Source organism: Hyposmocoma kahamanoa, unplaced genomic scaffold, assembly GCF_003589595.1.
Source record: "Hyposmocoma kahamanoa isolate Upper Pololo Valley unplaced genomic scaffold, ASM358959v1 88, whole genome shotgun sequence".
Taxonomy (NCBI): Eukaryota; Metazoa; Arthropoda; class Insecta; order Lepidoptera; family Cosmopterigidae; genus Hyposmocoma; species Hyposmocoma kahamanoa.
This window is the reverse complement of record NW_020654466.1, coordinates 1,467,014-1,489,656: the sequence shown is the minus strand read 5'-3', so window position 1 is coordinate 1,489,656 and position 22,643 is coordinate 1,467,014. Positions and strand designations below refer to the sequence as shown.

The 22,643-nt window shown below is 36.9% G+C and overlaps 1 protein-coding gene across 2 annotated transcripts; it reads left to right on the top strand.

Annotated features, from left to right (window-relative positions):
• The first annotated feature begins 3,371 nt into the window (after positions 1 to 3,371).
• Positions 3,372 to 21,770, top strand: LOC113235760 (ankyrin repeat domain-containing protein 13B). 2 transcript variants are annotated; one of them, XM_026471648.1, is made up of 11 exons: positions 3,372 to 3,533; positions 4,062 to 4,205; positions 5,580 to 5,757; positions 8,043 to 8,274; positions 10,150 to 10,320; positions 11,123 to 11,240; positions 13,219 to 13,366; positions 14,540 to 14,651; positions 17,043 to 17,164; positions 19,157 to 19,364; positions 21,179 to 21,770. In XM_026471648.1, the coding sequence occupies exons 1-10, from the start codon at positions 3,509 to 3,511 to the stop codon at positions 19,359 to 19,361; spliced, it is 1,455 nt and encodes a 484-aa protein (XP_026327433.1). In that variant the 5' UTR covers positions 3,372 to 3,508; the 3' UTR covers positions 19,362 to 19,364; positions 21,179 to 21,770. The 2 variants fall into 2 exon arrangements, with proteins under 2 accessions (XP_026327433.1, XP_026327434.1); XM_026471649.1 differs by lacking the exons at positions 17,043 to 17,164; positions 19,157 to 19,364; positions 21,179 to 21,770 and adding an exon at positions 15,261 to 15,401.
• Positions 21,771 to 22,643: the final 873 nt, after the last annotated feature.

The window sequence follows — 22,643 nt, the reverse complement described above, 5'->3', positions numbered from 1 at the left end:
GTATTAGTGTCGTCTAAACATCTTATTACAAGAATTATACTTTAGTAAAATTCGATACAGAATGTTTAATAAAAATGTTGCTATAGTCCATTTATTTAGTTACTTAACTAAATGTAAACAATCTTGTGATGTTTATTTAATGAAATATATTTACCTCCATTTACAAAATACAAATACTTAGCTTCGTATGAAATTGCATGCCTATTTTTAATTCCCATTGATTTGTAAAGTATGTTTCAATAAAAAGATGTATCAAGATTGCTTACATTTAATTAAGTACCTAAACAAATGGACTATATATAGGCAACCAATGAGGGCATCGAGAACATTTTTTGTCAATGTTTATTATTTACATCAGCTCTGTCCACAGTATGCTCGCGTAACTGGAATTTAAATACGTAGGTTGTAGTAGGTGTTAAGTTATTAAATCTATACTTTAGCTAAATTTGACGTAGAATGTTATTAACAAAATTTTGCTAGACAACCATGGTAACAAATGATGAATGAACCAATAGAAAAAGAACATTTTTATTAATACTCATTACATATATAGACATAATGATCATTATTTAGGCTCGCTCTACCCACATCCTGCTTGCCTAATTACAATTTAAATAAATAATTAGGCAAGCAAAGTAAGTAGGTAATTGGGTTATGTAGAAGTAATACTTACCTGACCAATTATTAGAAAGTTTAAGTAGTGGCAGAGTTCCTTGTGTGAAAGAGGTCGTCCAGGAAAGTACTGGAACCTTTCCTATTTGTACCAAGCAGTAATGTCAGCATTAATGTGTTCTGGTTTTGGAGGGTAAGGGTGCTGATGAAATTACAGGCACATGAGACTTGTCAACTTATGTCTCTGGGTGACGGTTTGCGAGCTCTGAGTCGTATTGCAACTGTTATTGACAGGCGTGTTATTTATTTTATTTACTTATTTTAGAGGATACAAACAGCTTGTACCAAAATGTAATAGAAACTATATTAAGTAATTATAAGCAAAAACAGTACCTACACTAACACATTTAAATAGTTTAGGTATTTAAAATAAACAGGAGACAACATATATTTTGGAATGTTTAAAATATAAATAGTAAAAATAAGAAATTGTATATGCAATGATGACGAAATGGGTATGTCCATACTAAGAAAACGTTCAAACTTTAGGTAGATTAACTCCCTAAATTCCTTACGTATTTAAATACTTTAGCCATTTAAAAATGAAACATGTCCCAACCTATATTTTGGAATGTTTAGAAAGTAAGTAGTATGAAATAAGGTACGTCCATACTAAGAAAACATTCATACTTTAGGTAAATCACCTTCCTCAATTTCGATCACGACTTATGACAAATCACGGAAAACTTAAAATGTATGTTCTATAAGCAAATTTACTGGTGGTATTATGCATTTTGCAGTTCACAGCAGAAGAAATCGAGAGCAAAGATCCCCAAGGACGCACGCCACTCCTATTGGCTGTGACTTTAGGCTATACAGATGCCGTACGTGCGCTCATCGAAGCCGGTGCAGACGTCAACTGCGAGAAAGACGGGTGGACAGGTAGCTAGTTTTACAGAATAAGATTTTTAAAATTTAAAAAAAAAAGATTTAATTTTTAGTACTGTGGCCTAAACCATCTCTTTAGAAGAGACCCGTGCTCAGTAGCGGGACATATCTAAACCCTTGGTATAATAAAGCCACATGTGCTCAAATGTCAAAGGGCTTTTATTACATGGAAGTCATAAAAGTAAGGCAAATTACATGAAACAAATTAGGTATATGTGAAATTTTTTAACTCTCTTAATGAAGCAAAAAAGTTATCGAATAATTTCGTTCGTAGAATATACAGGGTTATTTGTAAAATACCAACAACCTCCGAAGACTATATTACTAACCTCATATATACAACTTTTCCATTCCTTACTTTCTCAAATTCATATCTTATAAAGCGTGATTATTTAGGAGATAGCAAAAATGTCCATTTAAATATTAAATTTCTTATCAAGGAATAATTTGGATATAGAAATAATTTGGATGCATTACTTTAAGAATAAATCCATTTTTTAACCGACTTCAAAAAAGGAGGAGGTTCCGTAACTTTTGATCTCTATATGTAGCTAACTTTCATTTTTAAGAAAATTTTCGTAATTTTTGAGAACTTCGAGTTTTTTTTTAACAAAACCATATTTGATATTTTGTGAATTGTAAATAGTTTACGAACGCACCCAAATTAGACAATAAAGTAACTCAGTGTTCGCACAAACAAAATGCGATCTAACAATTACTGGTTTTTTTATGATTTAGGCGTCACTAGCGACGACGTAACTTTTCAGGTAACTAAAAAAATATTTTTTACCCAAGGGTTCTGGCACTGGCAAATAGTCTTTTTTGAAAATGAATCTATTTTAATAATAACAGGTAACATATGTACATTACATTTGTATTGAATTTATATTCAATTCTTTTTTGTGAAATTACTCCTAGTGGAGCTTGTTATAATTTTTTCCAAGTGTTCGTATTAATAATATAATTTTTGTATTAATAATTATAACAAACTAGTGGAGTAATTTTACAAAAGGTAATTGAATGTCAATTAAATACAAATTTAATTATAGTTAATAGCGACATCTTTAGCCAGGGCTGGTAGCTGTAAAGTTACCTAACTGCGTGACGAAATACTTTCATAGATTTCGCATAGATGGCGCTATGGCTAAAAACTCGTTGAAAACCAAGTACAAAGATCCGACAATAAACACTTAGAAAAATTCATGAGGTCCGCTGGTTCGTTCTGTGCCTTAGTTGGCATAGCGTCTGGCACGGTTTGCTAGAAGACGTCGGTTAGAATCCAGCCGGATCGAAGGGATTTTTTCTAAGTTCGATTTTTGTATTAATAATTATAATAGGTACATTTTTTAGTAATGTATGCATTGACTTACAATTATATGGACGTCGGGTCCGCGCTAAAAAGTGTCCGAACTTATAGGGCGTTAAAATCGTATACAGAGCGTCATTCACGCTTTAGTCTTCGTTTGTTTCTTCTGACAGCGACGCAAGCAAAATTAGACAGTACTGCGATGACATTACAATTTAAATTCAACGTTTTAGCTTTTTCATATTCCTTTACATGTCACTACGTTTAAATAGGTTGACTTGGGACATTTTTTTCGTGGTTTTTGTATTAGACCCGTCGTCCATTTATTTGTAAGTCAATGAATGTATGCGTTTTTTTTAATGAATACCGATAGTATCTGAATATTCTTGAATTTCCATGTCTAAAAAGTACCATTAAATAAGTTCTTCCTTAAATTTTAAGATTTTAAAAAAATGAGATTTTATTTAAAAAAATTTAAAGTATCTTGTCTCTCCAGCGGTACAAGAAGCAACTGCAACTGGTGACATCGATCTCCTAGCTCTCGTACTATCTCGACGAGACTACCAGCGTCACCTAGTGCGAGCTGGGGGTATACCGGACCTGCTGAGGCAGCTCAGTCTAGCGCCTGACTTTTACGTTGAGATGAAGTGGGAGTTTACTAGTTGGGGTGAGTAGGATATACCGTCTTCACTGCTTCAGCTACTTCAGCTTACGGCTCCAAACATAGCCTAGATTAAGTTTAAAATAATTAATATTTTTAAACTGATATCACAGTAAATTTCAAACAAGAATTCAGCAAAGACGTACAGTGTTTGCAGCAGAATTTGCAGCAAATTGTCAAAATGCATTTAATAGTAGTAGAGCTCCTTGTAAGAGTTCGTCCAAGGAATTATTGCCACCTTAGCTATTGCAGCCGCTAAGCAGTAATGTGACTATTACTGCTTTCCGGTTTGGAAGGGTAAGGGTGTTGGTGAAATTATATGCACATGGGACTTGTCAACTTGTATCTCAGGGTGACGGGCGCAGAGGCAGTGCCCCTAAGATCTTTGCGATTTAAAGCTCTGAGTGGCACTGCAACTGTTATGGATAGGCGTGTAGCTTACAACCAGGCGCACGAATTGTTCGTCCAGTCACAAAAAAAATAATTGTGTTATACTGTATTAATAATGTACAATGGTTACAATTTAATTTCTAGTGCCCCTAGTATCCCGCATGTGTCCGTTCGACACTTACAAAGTGTACAAGCGCGGCGGCAATGTGCGCGTGGACACCACTCTCGTCGGTTTCGAGAACAATCGCTGGCAACGGGGGGACCGCACTTACATTTTCAGGGGGCAAGGTACGTAACTGAAGATAACAGGTAACATGGAACACGCTCGTCTTCCTTTATCACGATCCTGGCTCCAGGTTCACTGATCTTAGTTAACTTGTCTTTATTAAAAAAATATCACTTTAATATCAACTATTTGGTGAATTTACTGGCACATGAGACTTGTCAATTTATGTCTAAGGGCGCATTTATTCGAATCGAATTTCATTACGCTCGCCCCGCGCGGCCGCCGCCCGGTCGAATAGCGGAGTCCGCGTTGCCGCCGCACAGCGACCGCGTGCGTCTAACTGTCATAGCAAAGTACGCTCTATTTGTTTAGCTTTTACGTTTTAACTTAAATTCGCGTCCCGGGCGCGCGGGCGGGCCTGGCCTGATTTCGGTCTACGCAGCGGTCAGCGGTTGTATTATTCAGGGGAATTAAAATGCTGTTACTTAGTAAATAGAATTCCTATTCGCCATTAATGTACATGAAGGCGTGGTAATTGGGCGGTCGCCGCGCGGTGAAAGCTTTCGCCTCGTGTAAGTGGGCGCTCAGGGTGACACGCGTAGTGGCAGTGCCCGTCAGGTCTTTGCGATTTAAAGCTGTGAGTGGCACTGCAACTGTCATGGACAGGCGTATAGCTTACCATCAGGCGCACGACTTGTTCGTCCCGTTATTTAATATTATAAAAAAAATCCGCGATAACGCATCATTTGAATCTACCTGTCTCTAGGGCTGTCTAACTTGAAAATCAGTCGGACGTTCTAAAATGCCAAATCTGGAATATTTTCATCTCTTTGTTTTATTGTCTGAAGTTCAGATTTTGAGAATTTAATCGATGAGACATTCCTGAAGGTCGAGCTGATTTTCAAGTTAGACTGGTAAACTTGTAATATAGATCAGTCATCTTTTGTACGCGTAACCCCTGCACTAGGCCGTATAATATTCATATAAAATATTGACTATCATTGTAGTAAAAACATTATGATATCCAATAAAATCAATATTGCGACGAATATAGCGACATCTCTCGTCAGCTTCTGGCAGCTGTAAAGGTACCTGGTTGTGCGAATAGATTTTTATAAGTTTGTGACAGGTGGCGCTGATGTAAAAAAAACTATATGGAGAAATTCGTAATATCTGCCGACTCGGTCTTTAGCTCAGTTGGTAAGAGTGATGGCCCCGGTGTGGCAACATATGCTTGTTCGAGTCTAGACAGACCGAAGGAATTTTTCTTTGTGTTTCTTCGATCTTTGTATCAATAATTACAATATTTCCGCTGTTTTCTCGTAGTTCCACTGATTTGTACTACTAGTGCGACCACAAGGGAGGCTTGTTTCTTGTGTTCTCACTCCATTATGTAATAATGAAAGTGTACTCCTGTTATGTAATGTTTCCTCCAGGTCGCACAGCAAGTTTGATAGAACTCGATCACGAACTGGGCACATCGTGGACGGAGTTCCTTGAACCGCTGGAAGGCAGCCGCGACTGGCCGGCCGCGCCTCGGCAGGCGCTCGAGCAGCGAATGGCTGCGCCGCTTTGCCTCAACTACTTGGACACCGACAAGATTAGCTTCGAACGGTGCGTTGTAGGCATAAGAAAATCTCCGCTGTTTGAATAATCTCGTTTTTGATTAGTTTTTTGGAGATTCTATTCCTACTTTTTAGAATGTATGTTAGAGGCACTTTTTTAAATAATAAGTATTAGACAACATCACATAGCAGCTCTAGAGCTTGGGAAATGGTTAATCCTAGGAAGCACTGCCTTACCTATTTTTGCCGCCAAGCAGCAATGTGAGCTATACTACGTTCTGTATATCCACTTTAAAGTTAAAAATAAAATATTGTATGAGTAACTACACGATATATTCAAGCATAGACACTAATCAGAAACATAAAGCAATAAAGTTTCCTGGATAGATAAAAATCACGAAATGACCTCTAATTTTCACATTTTTTCGATTCATCCTCGAAATGCTACAGGTTATTAGGACATAAATTAGATAATTAATTATATTTATGCATGATCGAGAACTCAATACGGATTTTTTTTTAATCCTTTTAGTTTTAGAGTTATTCCGCTAAAACGAATTTGGCACTTTTAATGCGCAAAATTCAACATCTGCTGTCGCATGTCACGCGAACTCCAGGCATATTGTTTCACAAAAAGGAGCCAACGTCAAAACTTTTTTGGCGTGCTCCCTCTTAAATTTATCAACTAGTACTTCCGGTAGGTGGTTCTATAAGCATACTGCCCGGACCGATATAGTACATTGTGTATTAAGGTGGTAAATAAGGAATTTAGTACGTTCTAATAGAGAAGCTCGAAATGAGGTTTGTAATTCCCGTACCGCCCTCGGGTATTTTTTCTTCTCATTACGGCCATAGTCGTGTAATGAGAAGAAAAACGGTTTGAGGGTTTTGTTTGGGGCGTTATAGTCAAGTTAGCATACAATCACACTATTTGCTGTGCTTGCTATTGACTGCCTCCGTGGCCGAACGGTTACCATGCTGCACTGCCACGCAGAGGTCCCGGGTTCGATTCCTGGGCCGGGAGAAATATTTGTATGGCCTACATTTATTTGTCTTGTGAGCTTGGGTGTAATTTGTGGTTGTCTATGTGTGTGTCCATGGCACCCGCGACACAGGGTTTCCCTAGTGCGGGGCTATGTTGAATGTGTGCGTTATTATTAAAAAAAAACTACGTGCAAGTATGATGTAAAGATTTATCTGGAGCTCTAGAAGGAGGGTTTCTTAAACTTCTTCGTTTCTGTGGGACGTGTTATGAACGTCAGTCCAAGAAATCCTACCAAATGTACCTACCAAGCCTATCTTTCTTAATGCATTAATTTAAAAATTGGTATACAATATGTTGTGAGTGAGTGAAAAAAGAGTCCGTATGCATTTTGAAATTTTGAGATGGGTCCATGTTAAGAAAAAGGCTAAGAAACCCTGATGTCTGGGTATTTTGAACCTGGACGAGCTCTACTACTGGTACAAAAGGCAGGAAGGTAGGAGTGGTTACACACGGTGACTTTTAGCAGCAACGCAAACGCACGTTCGTGAAACGCGCGATTGCGTCGCTACAGTAGACCTGTGTCGGTCGATCATTTTTGAGAACCCGGGTCGATCATGACCCATGTACGTAGTGCGATTGGATCAAATGATTCGATCATATGTTCGATATTTTAGCGGGTCACTCTTCCCTCATGATACTTCCTTATGGCGTTTAAAAGTGTCAAATTATACAATTAGCTTTTATTCTTTCCTGCTGATGGGTAATGTGGCTGTAGTTAAATGCATCACACTTAGGACACTAAAATTTTCTTCTAGGAAAACTAACGGTGTTACAAAACAAAAAACTTACAAGCATTCAAAGTTACTGATTTGTTATTCATTAATATTTTAATATTAGCTAGTGCACTCTTAAATTAACACATGCCAAAAACAGATTAAATTTACAAAATTACCTTGTAATGGACACTACGCCATGGAGCAATTAGGATGAATGATTGATAGGCTCATTGATCCGTTGGTTGACCCGTTGACGCGTTGGTCGATTGATTGACTTTTATGTTCGATCGAATATTGTTCGACCCAAATGTAAGTGGGGACTTCACGTGAGAGTGAACGAGACAATAATATTGTGAACTGTTGAATAATCTCTAAAATTATAAGGATAAAGTCGAATATTGCGCGCATGACCCACGAAACTCTAAAATGATCCGATGATTTAGAAGCTAGTAACCGGGTTATCGGATCGCAGGTGCTGTTAGAATCATTTTGATTCGATCGAACACGTTCGGCACACATCTAGCTAAAAGTCGCCATGAATAATCGCTGTAAGACTGTTGTTGCGCGTTGCAGCAACAAGAGCGGCATCTGGGGCTGGCGGCAGGACAAGACGGAGCCCGTGAGCGGCTACGAGTGCAAGGTGTTCAGCGCCAACAACGTGGAGCTGGTTTCCAAGACGCGCTGCGAGCACTTGCCCAAGGGCGCGGCCGCCCGCCCGGCGCGCGCGCCGCTGGCCGGCCTGCTGGCGCTGGCCAAGGACGACGCGCCCGACGCCGTCCAGCCGCTGCTGCCCGACGCGGACAAGGTACCCCGTCCGCCCGTCCGCCCGTCCGCCCGTCCTGGCGTGCCGGTATTTATATATGATTGAATACCGTGCTGGTAAAACATCTTAGGTGTTGATATTGATAACATATAATAATAATAATAATATAATAATAAATTTAACAAAACCCTTAAAAAACACTTAAAAATAGGGTTAGTATTACAAATTGCTTATTTTACAATTTATTATTATAGGCCACAAAACTAATGTGTATCCTAGACCAGTGATCTAGGAAGCAACCCTGTACACGGTTTGCAATTATACTCTGCTGTTATCGCCGCCCCGAATCCTGCGCAACAAAGAAGCCGCCCTTTTTCGCATGATAGCTGAAAAGCCATCTAAGCGAGACACGGCGAACATTCCAGATGCACTGCAAAATCGAGGCAGCTTCAACAGCATCCTAAATAAATTATTATACAAAACACGGAGGGAGCTTAGAGCTTTTTGGGTGTAATTGACCCATAGGCTACATGTATAAAATGACTAACAGTACGCCTTGAACAACATAAGTTTGACGTCGTCAGTACACCTAGCAAACCTACGAGCCAACATGTTGCCCCTCACTGCTAGCGCCCTACGCTCCCTTTCAACATCTAAATCGTCCTTTAAAGTCTCAGAGATCCAGTGCCCTAGGTACTTAAATTCGGTGACTCTTTTAAGAGGAGTGCCACACAGAGTAACTTCGGGCACAGTGCTACAGGTTTTGCTACCCGATTTAAAAACTAGCAACTCACTCTTACTCGCGTTGTACCTAAGACCATGAGCCTCTGCATATTTTGTACATATGCCTAACAATTTCCGAAGAGCATTTATTGAGGGACTTAGCAACACCATGTCATCCGTGTAGTAATATTATTCACCATTATTCCATCTACATTCTACATCTACATTCCACATATGCCAACAGGGTAAAGTTTAAATTGTACTAACAATCCAGAATTTGTTATTTCCTTTTAAATTGGAAAATACGCCCAATCAATATCAAATTTTGTAGTATTTCTAATTAAGAATGTATGAGTTTTGGCGATATCGGTTCTGATAGTAATCGAGTCTTCAGGCACTTCCATCGTTTCTTTTCTTCCGTGATTAACCCTAGGTCACTAACCTTAATTTCTAGTAACGTTGACACTAATCTTTCGTCTCTCAGACTACGAATTAAAACATCAATATAAATTTAATCAGCTTCATTTAATTAAAAAAAATGTCTTTAATTGCAGTCTTATTTTGAAGGTAATCAAATAACTAAATTTGTTTTTGAACAACTTAAACGGAACAATTATTGCACATCGAAACAGTATGCTCCCCACAAATTGCCCTGTTACACCCCTTACAAAAATATTTCGTCATGCGATGTTTCTTAGCAGGGCAATAGCTGCAAATTTTGCGTGTTCCTGATACTCCTTGACTGGAACCTTCTGGGAGGTCTTCGATATGCAGGATCTCTGAAATAATTTGTTTTAAATAAACAAATGCATACCTTTATAAAAAAATACGTAGTTACCAACCTTTCGTCTGTCAGGCGACGATAGCACGATATATCCCAAACAAAACAGCGTGCATCCACAATGAGCATTTGCAGGTCACTACCTGTGCTAATCAGGAAGGTACTAAAAGTGGGAAGGGTGGCGGGTGACGCGAACTTACGAGAACAATAAAACCGAGCGGTACGCGTCGTCCATTATACGAATGGTTAGTGATCTAGGGTTAATACAAAGATCGAACACAAAGAAACATTCTTTCAACCTATCAGGCGAACAAAATTTTTCTTTGTATTAATAATTAATGTTATGTACCTTTAAGATTATGATTCGATTTTATATTAGCTGTTTTACAATTTTTATATATCATGCGTTTCAGGAAGATTCCCCTCGCGGTAGTGGTTCAAAAGAGAACCTGCGACCGGTTACATGGGAGGAGTACTTTTCTAGTGAACCGCTGGAGAACGACATCGGCCGGCCGAAGGACATCACGACTAAAGTGCAAAAATTCAGAGCTACTCTGTGGTTATGTGAAGATTACCCTTTAGAGGTCAGTAACGTGTACGATAATGGCTTGTTTACACGCATTATGTAGAGATGAAACGGATAGTGATTTGGCCGGATACTAGATATCCGGCGAACACTTAGGCCGGATAGCCGGATATCTGACTCACTGCCGTAAATATGTCACGATCGGTTTACAGTGCCCATCGCCGTGATTGATCACCATGAAGAAGCGTTGGCTCGAGGCGAATAAATGAAACGTTTCGAATTAATATAGATCGACGCATTGACAAGTAAACATGTATGTCATTTAAGTGTTCTCCTACCTCACCTCTACAAGAAGAAATTATCTTTCTTTTGTGACAAAAGAAATTACAGGCACATGGGACTTGTCAACTTATGTCTCAGTGTGACGGGCGCAGTGGCACTGCCCCTCAGATCTTTGCGATTTAAATCTCTGAACGGCACTGCAACTGTTATGGACAGGCGTGTAACTTACCATCAGGCGCACGACTTGTTCGTCCCGTCACTTGATGTTATGAAAAAATAAATGCTGCAACATTGACTTACAATTATATGGACGTCGGGTCCGCGCTAAAAAGTGTCCGCACTTTTAAGGCGCTAAAATCGTATACAGAGCGCGACACTCCGCTTTAGTCTTCATTTGTTCTACTGACAGCGCGATACTGCGATGACATTACAATTTAAATTTCGAATAGGTTGACTTGGGACATTTTTTTCGTGGTTTTTGTATTAGACCCGTCGTCCATTTATTTGTAAGTCAATGTGCTGCAATGAAGAAATTCGCGACCAGGACCCCTGTGTTTATATCTTCAACATCTTTACAGTTACAAGAACAAATAATGCCGATTCTGGACTTGATGGCCGCGATATCATCGCCACACTTCGCCAAGCTCAAGGACTTTGTACAGATGCAGCTTCCGGCTGGCTTCCCTGTTAAAATTGGTATGTCGTTGTAGAATTAGATAAAATCGTAACATTGGTACTACGTTTGTGATGGATTTATTAACAAAATCTACAATGCGTTTAATTCTGCATAGAAGGATAGTACAAAAAGTGGGGAAACAGTGTATTATACCTTTTTTTAGTATTTTAAGTTATTTATTTATAAAAAAATAGGTACAAAAAATATCAAGTCTAGACTGCTAACTGTCTAACTAAAACCAACTTTGGTTTCACCATGCACCTCCAAATAATTCACCATCTAAATGATTTACAAATTAAAAAAAACCACAAACGAACAAACAAAAAATTACTTATGTCTCATTCTTAAGGTACTATTTATAATACTAAAATAGTTATTTGTTATGAAAGGCTGCAAAGTTGTTGTCGTGAGTGCTTGTATTGAAACCCGAGCAAGCGAAGGAAGCTAAGATTAATTTAAAATAGATTCCAGAGCTTAGCGAGGGTATCAAGGCACGAGACGCAAAACAACTTTGCTGCCGAGCGAAACATACAACTTTTCACATGACTATAGCGATGTATATCGACCCCTCCTACGTAAAGTATCGTATGTCGAAATTGCCAAGTTTACAGGGGAGCGTTTTAGAGCTTTGAATTCACTGAAATGAGCGTAACATGTGACTGTAGCATTTCTCAGTTTTATTCGGCAAACTTCGTTACTCGCATAGAGTATTATAAAATCCTAGATATCGCTTAGACGAACAACCACAATTTATATTATATTTTGATACTAACGCGGCGGGTATGCGTCAACAAGCGGGTAAACTAACACACAGTATAAAATTATAAATTAAATTGTGGTTGTTCATTTAACCGATGTCTAGGATTTTATAATACTCTATGTGAGTAACGAGCTTTGCCTAATAAAACTGAGAAATGCTAACGTCACGTGTTATCATTCACTAATTTCAGTGAATTCAAAACTTTAAAACGCTCCCCTGTAACCTTGGCAATTTCGACATACGATACTTTACGTAGGAAGGGTCCATATGGTAGATGAAAGAAAAACAGTTGAACTATAAAACATCAGTTTTTTTTTAATTAAAAGAAAATGTTTATATTCGGACGTGTTCTGAATTTATACCTCATCAATTTTTATTCTTGCTTGTACTTTTATTTTGTGTGATTATTGAAATTATTTTAGTCTTCGACGAATTAAAATAATTTAATAAACACAATTAGTTATCATTGTCAATTTAATGTCAACATTACGTATTTATAATACATAAATAAGTAATGTACGACATATCGCGTAGTGGAACGTGTCATTATCTTTTTTTTTTCATTGAAAGGTGCAACACAGTCCATCGTCAAGTTCAAATTTCAAAAACCTTTACCACGCTAGCGTGCATAAAACGCTTTTGTGCGCAGTTTTCTAATAAGAAAGAAAGCCTTTCCGAGCTAGTGAAGTGAAAAAATAAATAAGCTGGGTCAAAGTCATGTAATATTTATTTCATAGGTAAGCAAATTAAGTCGGGTAGGTATTAACCTAGATGGTTTTTGTTTGCTGCTCTAAAAGCAGTTCGTTGGTAATATTTAAACTTTTAATTGATTGTTTCTACTTTTATTTCTGATTTCAAAAAAAAGGCGGAGGTTCTTAATTTGACTGTATGTTTTTTTGTATATATGTTACGCGAGAACTACTACATTTGTGACCTGATTTTGATGATTCTTTGTTTCTTGGAAAAAGGGTACCTCAGAAGCGGTCCCATTTAAATTTGAAGAAAATTTTCCGCTTCTAAGGGTGGCAAACTAGGGGATGAATGACTTTTGAGGTCAGTTTTTTTAGTACTTTCAACATAGATTATATTTTTACCTTTTATCATTCCTGTAGCTGTGCCTTCGTCGTTTTTAATGACCGACTACTATTTGTAATCGGGTGTTCGAACCCAGGGGATTCGCAGCACAGGTCGAACCCAATTCGAGCTGCACTTATAATAACATGATTATTCATGTACAGAAATCCCCCTGTTCCACGTGCTGAATGCGCGGATCACGTTCGGCAACATCTTCGCGATGGACTCGCCCGTGCCTCACGTAGAGTGCATCCACGAAGGCGACCGCCTCTCCTGCGTGCTCGACGACGCCTGCTTCGCCATCGGACGAGGGTATGTCTTTCTCTTTCACTCTCAAAAATGTGTCTTTATCAAAATTTCATTTACAAGTGGCCAATTGAGCCATTACACATCTTAGTGAAAACTGCGAAATTCGCAGCGTCCATCTACACTACAGCCAGTGTTACAATAAGTTTATTTAAGATTCTTTTCATCACACTTGCTCGTAAACAATGTCATGACACGCAGGCAAAGTCGACCGTAATGTCTTAAATTGTATCCATTTTCAATACGTCTATCTTTTTTCATTACATTATCGCCCAGTGAGTTTGTGTTTTTTTTTAATCAGTGTATATCCTCAGTTATATTATATATGTTTTCCAAAATGATCGATTCACCATTTTCACTGTTAATCAGAATCATACCATAGCCATTTGAAGTTGTATAGGCTCCTAAAGAAGCACTTTTTGTTATTATCAATTTTCCTCTACAGCTTATAGTTATAGGAGAATATTTATTCTACTATAAATATTTTTAATTACTTTCGAAACATGCATTAATACAAATTATAATAAAATTTAAAAAAATCCCGTGTCCATAGTGCCCCCTTTTGTCCAGTCGAACCGAAAAATTTATTCCATGGGTAAAATTTTTACACTTGAAAACGTAATTTTTAAGCTACTGCTAGAAAACGTAATTTTTTAAGCGACTGCTCGTTCACTACGCTGACGTCCCTGAGAAGAATGAGCAAGAAACTCTAGGGACTGCTCTTTTCAAATTAACTTAAATGCTACAGAATACACTTTGAATCATAATTGTGTGGAATCTTCTTGTTGTCTTTCCGTACTTCTTTATCTAAAACATACTCTTCAGTTTTGAAATATGATTTTTCAATTAAAATACGTTTAATGTAAGTTTTAAACTTAGGAAATGGTAATCTTAATATATGCTCCGGAATCTTATTGTAAAAACGTATACAGTTCCCCATAAAAGAATCGATTACCCTAGTTAAACGAAATCGTGGTACCATGAGTTTGGACTTAGTTCTAAGGTTAATATTATGGATATCGTCATTCTTAACGAAATTATGTACATTTACACGGTCATACAAAACATTTGAGTAAATGTACTATGATGCCACAGTCATGATACCAGTCTCCTTAAACTTTTGAGAGAAATCCGCTAAAAGATGAGTAAACTGAACTAGGTTTTTATAAAACCTTGCAGATATCGTGATGCAGCAGCGCACGACGACCGACTATCGTGTGACGACGAAGAGAGCCTTCTTCAGTACGCCATACAACAGAGCCTCATGGAGGTGGGGACACATGATGACCAGGTAAGCGAGTGACGAAATTTACTACCTCGATGGGGTTAGCACTCAATTCCCGGTATATAGCACGGAGCTCGGTGGCCAAGCGGTTAGTTAGTTAGTTGGTTTTAATTCCGTGGTTGTACCGGATTTGGTAAAGATACTTTTCTAAAATTTAGACTTTACTGAGATTGTATTGCAGTTATGATAATATTTGTTATTCTGCTAAAATCTAGTTGCAATGGCAGTCGAGTCTTAATATTAAGAGTGTTGCTGGCATGGCAGTGATGGCATTCATTCATTCAGTCCGATCGATGTTACCTCACTAAATCTACCATGGAAATTCATGAAAAAAAGCATGTTAGTTTTTAAATTAAATGTATCTTTTCTAAATTACATTGTAAGTAAAAACGAATCCAAAGAAACATCAACGACAACATTCACACAAAAGAGAAATAAATGTATCATAAATAAGCCCCGAGAATCAAACTCGGCACCTCTGCGTGTCAGTCCAGCATGGTAACCGTTCGGCCACGGAGGCAAATATGTATCTGTAGTTGTATAAGAGATAGGCGGAGCTATAGTATCTAGAATCTGAAGTGGCATAGGAATGTTTAATATTCTGTTCCCGTTTAGGCTACAAGTTCAAACGCAGAACATCGCGAGAATAAATAGGAAGAAGAATATATTCAACTAAGGGTGTAACCAAACTAGGTGTCACACCAACAGCAACGTTACTGCAAAATAGTAATTGGCATGCATTCGGAAACCAGTTTCAACTTCTGAAGGGTTAATAACTTCGTGGTTGGCATTTATTGAGTTTTTTCCACAAATCCCCAATGCAATGCGCACATACATAATAAAATAAAACTACGTAGTGGGAATTTGTTGTAAAAAAGCTTACTATGTCCATCCATGGGGATTTTTTAGTTGTGAATTTATTATATTTATGATGTGTAGAATATATTACACTTGAATGCGACCGGTCAGTTAAAAACCGCGTGAACTGCATACAACATCAGGTGGAGTGGAGTCATTTGCCTGTCATGTATTAAAAAAAAAAAAAAAAAAAAACAATTACTATTTTTCAATTGCTATGCAGTTGGGATGTTGTATTTGTGACTACGCACATATGGTTACATTATTGGAGATGCTGGAAGTCAAATCAAATGAAGAACGTTGTCCGATATTGAAAATATACCGGGTGTTTATAAAATCGTCGCTAAAACACTAGAAGTTACTTTCTTAAAAAATAAAATTGTCTTTAGAAAATTAGCGAATAAAAAGTTTACACGCAAATAATCGAGTATTTTTTAAATTTACGTGTACGAACATAAATTGTTAAATGTAGTGTCGCTAAAGAGTGGTGGTAGTTTTATTTATGAGATATGCACATTTGTCATTGTTTAGTAGCTATACCTACTGTTAACGGTGACAAAATAAAAATTACATTGGGCCACGCTGGAGGACAACGATCTAAACCCCCACTCGCAGAGCAGATCCGTGCCCAGCAGTGGCATGTATATAGATGGGTTGATGATGATGATCTCAAAAGTCTTAACACGCAATAGTTGTTAGTTTTGATATCTATAATGAGCCCTTTGAGTTTTGGCATTGTCTTCATAGACATCTTGTAAATGTACATAATCATTATAAAATTGTCAGTTAAATAATTTTATATATTTTTAGAGCGAATTAATAAAAATAATAACTTAATCAAAATATTTTGATAGGAAAACAATTTATTATTTCTGTATGATGTACGTAAATTTTTAAAGAACTTAGATTTTTATGATATATAGCGTAATATTCTATTCTATTCTTGAAATAAAGAAACAAAAGACTTTTAGGAAAAAATAATTACAAAATACATTTTAACTTTCCATTTTCTTTAAATACTTATTTTGTATTCCAAAACCCGACTGGTGTTCGGGGCGGATTGTTGTTAATTGTGGTAACAACATTTAAAAGTTGATTGCCCAAAATAGTCAAAATTAATGTTATAAATGCACCCGATGTGTACGAAATACCGAAACTGCCAAACGCTTACGTGAAAGGTGTCTTTTTTTATGACATCAAGTGACGGGACGAAAATATCGTGCGCCTGGTAGTAAGCGACACGCCTGTCCATAGCAGTTGTAGTGCCACTCAGAGCTTTAAAAAGTTGAAAAGCGTTGAAAAGTCCAATGATCACATATTTGCGATTTAAATATCTGAGTGGCACCGCAACTGTTATGGATAGGCGTGTCGCTTACCATCAGGCGCACGACTTGTTCGTCCCGTCACTTGATATTATACTGGTATGATAAGGCGTATGATTACATCGAGTAACTGGAGACCCATTTTTTTTGAAAAAATGTTTACCTTTCCTTAATTTTATGAATTTTTTTCGCTGTAACCCCGGTGGCCGGCTTGAAGGTGGACGTGTGGGAGGCGCTGCGCGGCGCCCGCCCCGTCACACCCGGCGCCACGACGCCGCAGCGCGACGCGGCCGACTCCCCCAGGGACCTCTTAGCGCACGAGGAGAGGCAGCTGCAAAGGTAACTGCCTTTTCATCACACTTGCTCGTAAACAGTGCCATGACGTGCTGACCAAGTAACTGTAATGTCTTAATCATGCGGGCTTTTTCATTACATTACCGCCCTATGGATTTTTTACGTCAAGATTAGTCAAACAGTTTTCATTCTCGAATAATCGGAACGTATATTTCATATACATTTTACTTAATATATTTTGTAAATTCAATTTCTGCAGTGTTTTTGGAATTTGGAAATTATTTATTTTATGATACAGTACGAGTATATAATCCACTTTTTTTTTTTACGAGGTTTTCATTCATTTTTTAAATTCTAACAATATGTTTTGCAGACGTTCAAAATCACTATCACCATTTAAGAAGTTCACATTTAAACCTACATAGCTATTTTATTAGCAGCTAACATTTTTTTTTTGTTTTAAATCCCGGTAACATGATTTCACTTTGTAATATTTTATTGAATGTCAAGATGTTTTTACCTCTATAATATTCAACTATTTTTTTGTTAACGTAGTCCACTATTTTGTAGTATTATAATTATAACAATAACTCTCTTGGTTACTTGTTATGCTTGATGGAGGAACGTAATAATACTTGTGTAGACATATAATAATGAATTCATTTATAAATTGTTGTTTCTCGCGTACGTCACTGAATAGTATTTGTATAGTAGGTGAAATATTGATATATTGCTCAATTTCTCTATGACATGCACACTTATACAAGGCGTCTCACTGCTATGCGACACGGAGGGAAAGTACCTTAAAGTACCGTAGATAGAAAATCTTACTGAAAGAAGATTTCGTTTTAATTTGAAAAACAATACGAACGGAATTCAAAGATTTTTAAATAATCGCCTGTTGAAACCGGGAACCGAACTCGCCAAATGAAAAAAAAACTCAAATTTTACTGTACGTACGTAATGTAACTGATAAGGATAGTTTTCTTCTAAAGAACATAGCATCTTAAACAAAAGAAACTACATCAAATTTACCATTTAATTTGAAATTTTGTTTAGGAAAATGGATAGGATAACTGACATTATCATTTCGACAAAGTATTACTAATGAGTACAAACAAACTTGAGAAATAGATATCATTTCCCTATTATAAGTGCATGATAAAACAATATTGAGATGATAGTACGTAAGTTGCGGTACCTAGTTGTAAGTAAGTTTGTCAATTCACATTTCGTGCTCATGATTATAAAAAAAGAAAATTGATGTTAAATTTCATGGTCTTCCTTTTATTTAAGATGCTATGTTATTTAGAACAAAACAATACTTATGTAAAACTACTATAAATGCTGTACTTATATAAATTGCAGGTTTTTTTCACGTTTGGCGGGTTCTATTCACAGTTCGAATTGTTTTTAATATCAAAATGAAGTTTTATTTTATTCTTTGTATTAATTATTTCCGATTATTAATACAAAGATCGGACACACAGAAAAAATACTTCGACCCGGCGGGACGGCAATCCACAACCATGCTGCACCGTAGCTTTGCTCTTACCAACTGAGCCACAGGCCAAGTTACCGAGTTGTCGAAATTCCCCGTGTTTTGTTATAGATTTTTGTACTGACTTTCGTCATTCGTCGCCGCTAGTGAGGTCTTGTAAGAGATTTTTGAAAAACCTCACCGCAGCCTGGTATCCTTACAGATGCTTCAACTGGCGTAGATGACGCTTTTTGATCCAATGAATTATTGAGTTTTTTGTTGATTAAAGATTATTTCAAAATCGCTTGAGAACACCATAATTTTTTCAACATACAACTAAAATATTAATGTGACGATCCTACGCTCTGGGCGAAGTGTAGGCATTTACGCGTCGAACAAGCGAGAGTTGCCGTAATTGCTATCATTATAACTATGGTATTATTGCACTTTTTTTAAACAGCCTGTATAAAATTGGTATCTTGTTTACTTCCCATATGCTCCCATTATCTCCCAAGTAGTAATCCAAGCTAGAACTCACAAAGCTAGTACATCCACAGAGCGATAGAAGCCTCCCTGGCATCGATATCGCTTACACCATCAGTACAAACGCCGGATCCTGTGGAAACGGAAACAGATGCGGATAGAGAGCTCCAGGAGGTCCTAGCTCTCAGTGCGAGAGAGCAAGCAGATATGGAACAGCAGTTGGCAAGGGAGCAGAGAGCTTTGGACGAGGTTTTACGCCTGTCTATGCTGGAACAGTGACCGGTTAGTATACATAAGTTAATTAGTAGGTAGTATTTATTTATTTAACAATACAGTCACAGATTCACAATACATTTGTTTTATCCGTCACGTGTCCCAGAGACATACAGTGTCCCTAATGATTTTAGTACTGTAGCTAGAGCTATACGATGTCTTTAAGGCTACTAACAGATTGACTGCATGTTTGTAGTTAATGCGTGAAATCGTAATCAACTTCATGCAACCGAGACTTCATGCATGAAGTGAAGTCGATCTCGGTTGCATGAAGTCGGTTTCGACTTCTTACAGGTAATGCGTAAAGTCGTCATCAACTTCATGCAGTTAATGCGTAAAGACGTTATCAACTGCATGCATTTAATGCGTGAAGTCGCTATCAACTTCATGTAGTCGAGGTCTCGGTTAACTTGAGTGAAAACGCACCTGCGTTTTCATCCACCATAAAAAACAAATTAATTTTGAACGCATGTTGGTTTTTTTAAATCTTTATTTATTTAGGAATTTTATACGAGGTATATGTCTGTTCTATCGTAACGTAAACTATGCTTACATGTCGGGGCGGCTGTGCTGAAAAACCGGTTCAAGAAATAGTGTTAGTATTTTTTCCCGTTTCGTATGGGGGTTGCCCAGTATACAATTTATAGCACCGGATGTTCAGTTAATCTGCAGATCTCTCATCAACTACCGGGCTAAAAATAACTTCAGCACCGCAAGCAGTCAGGGCGCGTTCCCATTATGTGCTAAAGTTTTATTTAATTTTTATTTATTTAATTATTTATTGTACATGAAAACACAAATCACATTTATTAAAACGTAAAACATAAACAAAAGGTACTGCTTATTTCTATAAGAAATTTCTTCCTGCAGAAGATATATAGATATATCTACAATAACGAGTTTACGTGCACAACAAAACAAAATTAAATTATGTAATAAAATAATAATAAAAAATAGCAAAAATATTAAATTACTACGGACTATGTAAGTACTTAGATAAATACATATTTCATATTATAGTATCTATAAAATGGATGGAACAGAGGATAAATAGTGCTCCTTGATACTCATTTTAATGATAACTAAGGATTTGTTGTCATGTACAGGAATGGGAAGAGTTTTTCAAAGCCTGACCGCATGAACAGTGAAGGAGTTTAAACTGTTCATGCGGTCGGTAAGTTTTATTTATCGTTGGACGACTGTCGCGTCTAGAAAGTTCCCATATCACGACTATCTGTCGTGACTGTGTCGTGAACGTTTATTTTATCGTTGAACGACTGTCATGTCTAGCCGTTCCCATAGTGATCACTGCAGTCGCTGTCGTTTGCACGACAGAATCGTTTGAAGCTGCGATTATCTGTCGTCACATTTTTACCGTGACGTTTTATCGTCGGATGATTGCCGTTCTAGCTATTTCCATTGTCTCAACAGTCTGTCGTCGTAACGTTAAAAAAGTCGTGTACGACAGTTAATCGTGTTGTTCTATATTTGAACAACTTCATTTAATAAAAATGGAATTTAATTAATTTGCTACTCCACGAGCCCAGTGAAGGTGAAATCGTGAAAAATAGCGGCTATTTTGCACGTTTTAACGTTCACTAGGTTCGCGGAGTAGCAAATTAATTTATTTTCATTTTTATTAACATGGACTTCCGTAAAGTAACGCCTCGATCTATTAATGACTTCATTTAAATATACAAGGCACGACACTTTAAACTACACGACTATCTGTTGTCACGACATAATGGAAACGCGCCCTAAGGGTTTAAAAAAATCTCACTTATATAGCTAGTTGGTTAAAATAACATCGTCTTTGTTTTCAGATCTCATAAATCAGTATAAAGCGTCCACCAAAAGAAGACTACGCCTAAAATACTTGTATTTAACTATTACATAGCTGAATTTTACACCTTAGCTACCCTATAAATATTTATTATTATACTACGTTATGTTAAATATTGTACAATTGTAAAAAAATGTAATTGTCGGATTATGATAAGATGATCTTTCTGGCAATATGTTTATATTTGTAGTTACTACAGTAAAGATAATCGGGGCTCCTGTATTAAGTGCGCATCGGCTAAAATGTCACTCATATCTTCGGAGTACATATTTCATTGGCTTCATGGATGATACTATCTCAAGTGACCAAGACTATGCACTTAATGAAATGGTCAACAGATCATTTTAATGACATACGGCAGTTTGCTTTGGAGTAATATGCCTTGGGTATGTTGAATCCACCGGACGTGATTTTGGCAATAATTATTCTATGTTAATCGCTCAGTGCAATGAGTACGTGACATATAAAACGTACTATAGTTTATTGTAGCTCTCTAGCATAAGACAATAATGGAATAAATCCATTTTAATGAATATATGTACAAAATAATAGTTCAAAACGAGGCTCAGAACTTTTGCTTGATATAACAGACATTGTAAATGTATTTCTCATTTGCAAAATGTCGTATGTCAGCTTATACCTGACTAAATTTTAGGGTCGGCTTTGTTGTCTCTCCTGAGGCGGCTGTTACAGTGTAGTATCATATATTTACGCCTTAAAATGACTATGAAATGACTGACTACGAAATGACTAACAATGAAATGACTGACTACGAAGTGACTAACAATGACATGACTGACTATGAAAAGACTAACAATTTAGTGACTGATCATGAAATGACTGACCATAAAATGACAGACTATACCCAATTTGACTCGCGATGTCTAGTAGGTGATGCCGCGTAGCAGATGCAGAGAGAATGCGAAGTCAACTTTAAGATTGAGTACGCATAGTTGAAATTACTGAATTTTGTTAATATTTAAGTTTTATTCATGGAAGGAATGTTTTATGTTTTCCAAATATTAAATACCCAAATTTAAATTATATTTAAAAAGAAATATTTATAAATGAATTAGGTTTTTTTAAAGGAATGGACTTTGAAATATGTTATTAAATGGAATATTCAATTAATTGATATTAAGTATATAATGTCGTTCTTGTTTGACTTTAGTTTGATGAAAGCAGTGTAGTAATGAAAAATTTGAGTCTATATAAAAATTTCGATAAAATCTAGTATTGTACCTCGTTATTTTTTTACGGTATATGTATTAAGTTCCTTGATGTAAGATAGGTAATTGATATAATTCTGTAACTGACGAATGTATGGTGTTATAATTATACCCTAGTTTTAAAACTTGCAACACATTTGTTAGCATAATGCCTAATTTGCTGAATTGTTAAAAATCTTAATAAACAGACTAATTTTAAATTTAACTCTCTGGATT

Bases quoted from the DNA above. Each gene is read 5' to 3' on its own strand.
- LOC113235760 (XM_026471648.1), top strand. From the start codon at position 3,509: ATGAAGTGGGAGTTTACTAGTTGGG. The intron at 4,206-5,579 runs GTACGTAACTGA...TGTTTCCTCCAG, and splicing joins TTACATTTTCAGGGGGCAAG to GTCGCACAGCAAGTTTGATA. The intron at 5,758-8,042 runs GTGCGTTGTAGG...TGCGCGTTGCAG, and splicing joins GACAAGATTAGCTTCGAACG to CAACAAGAGCGGCATCTGGG.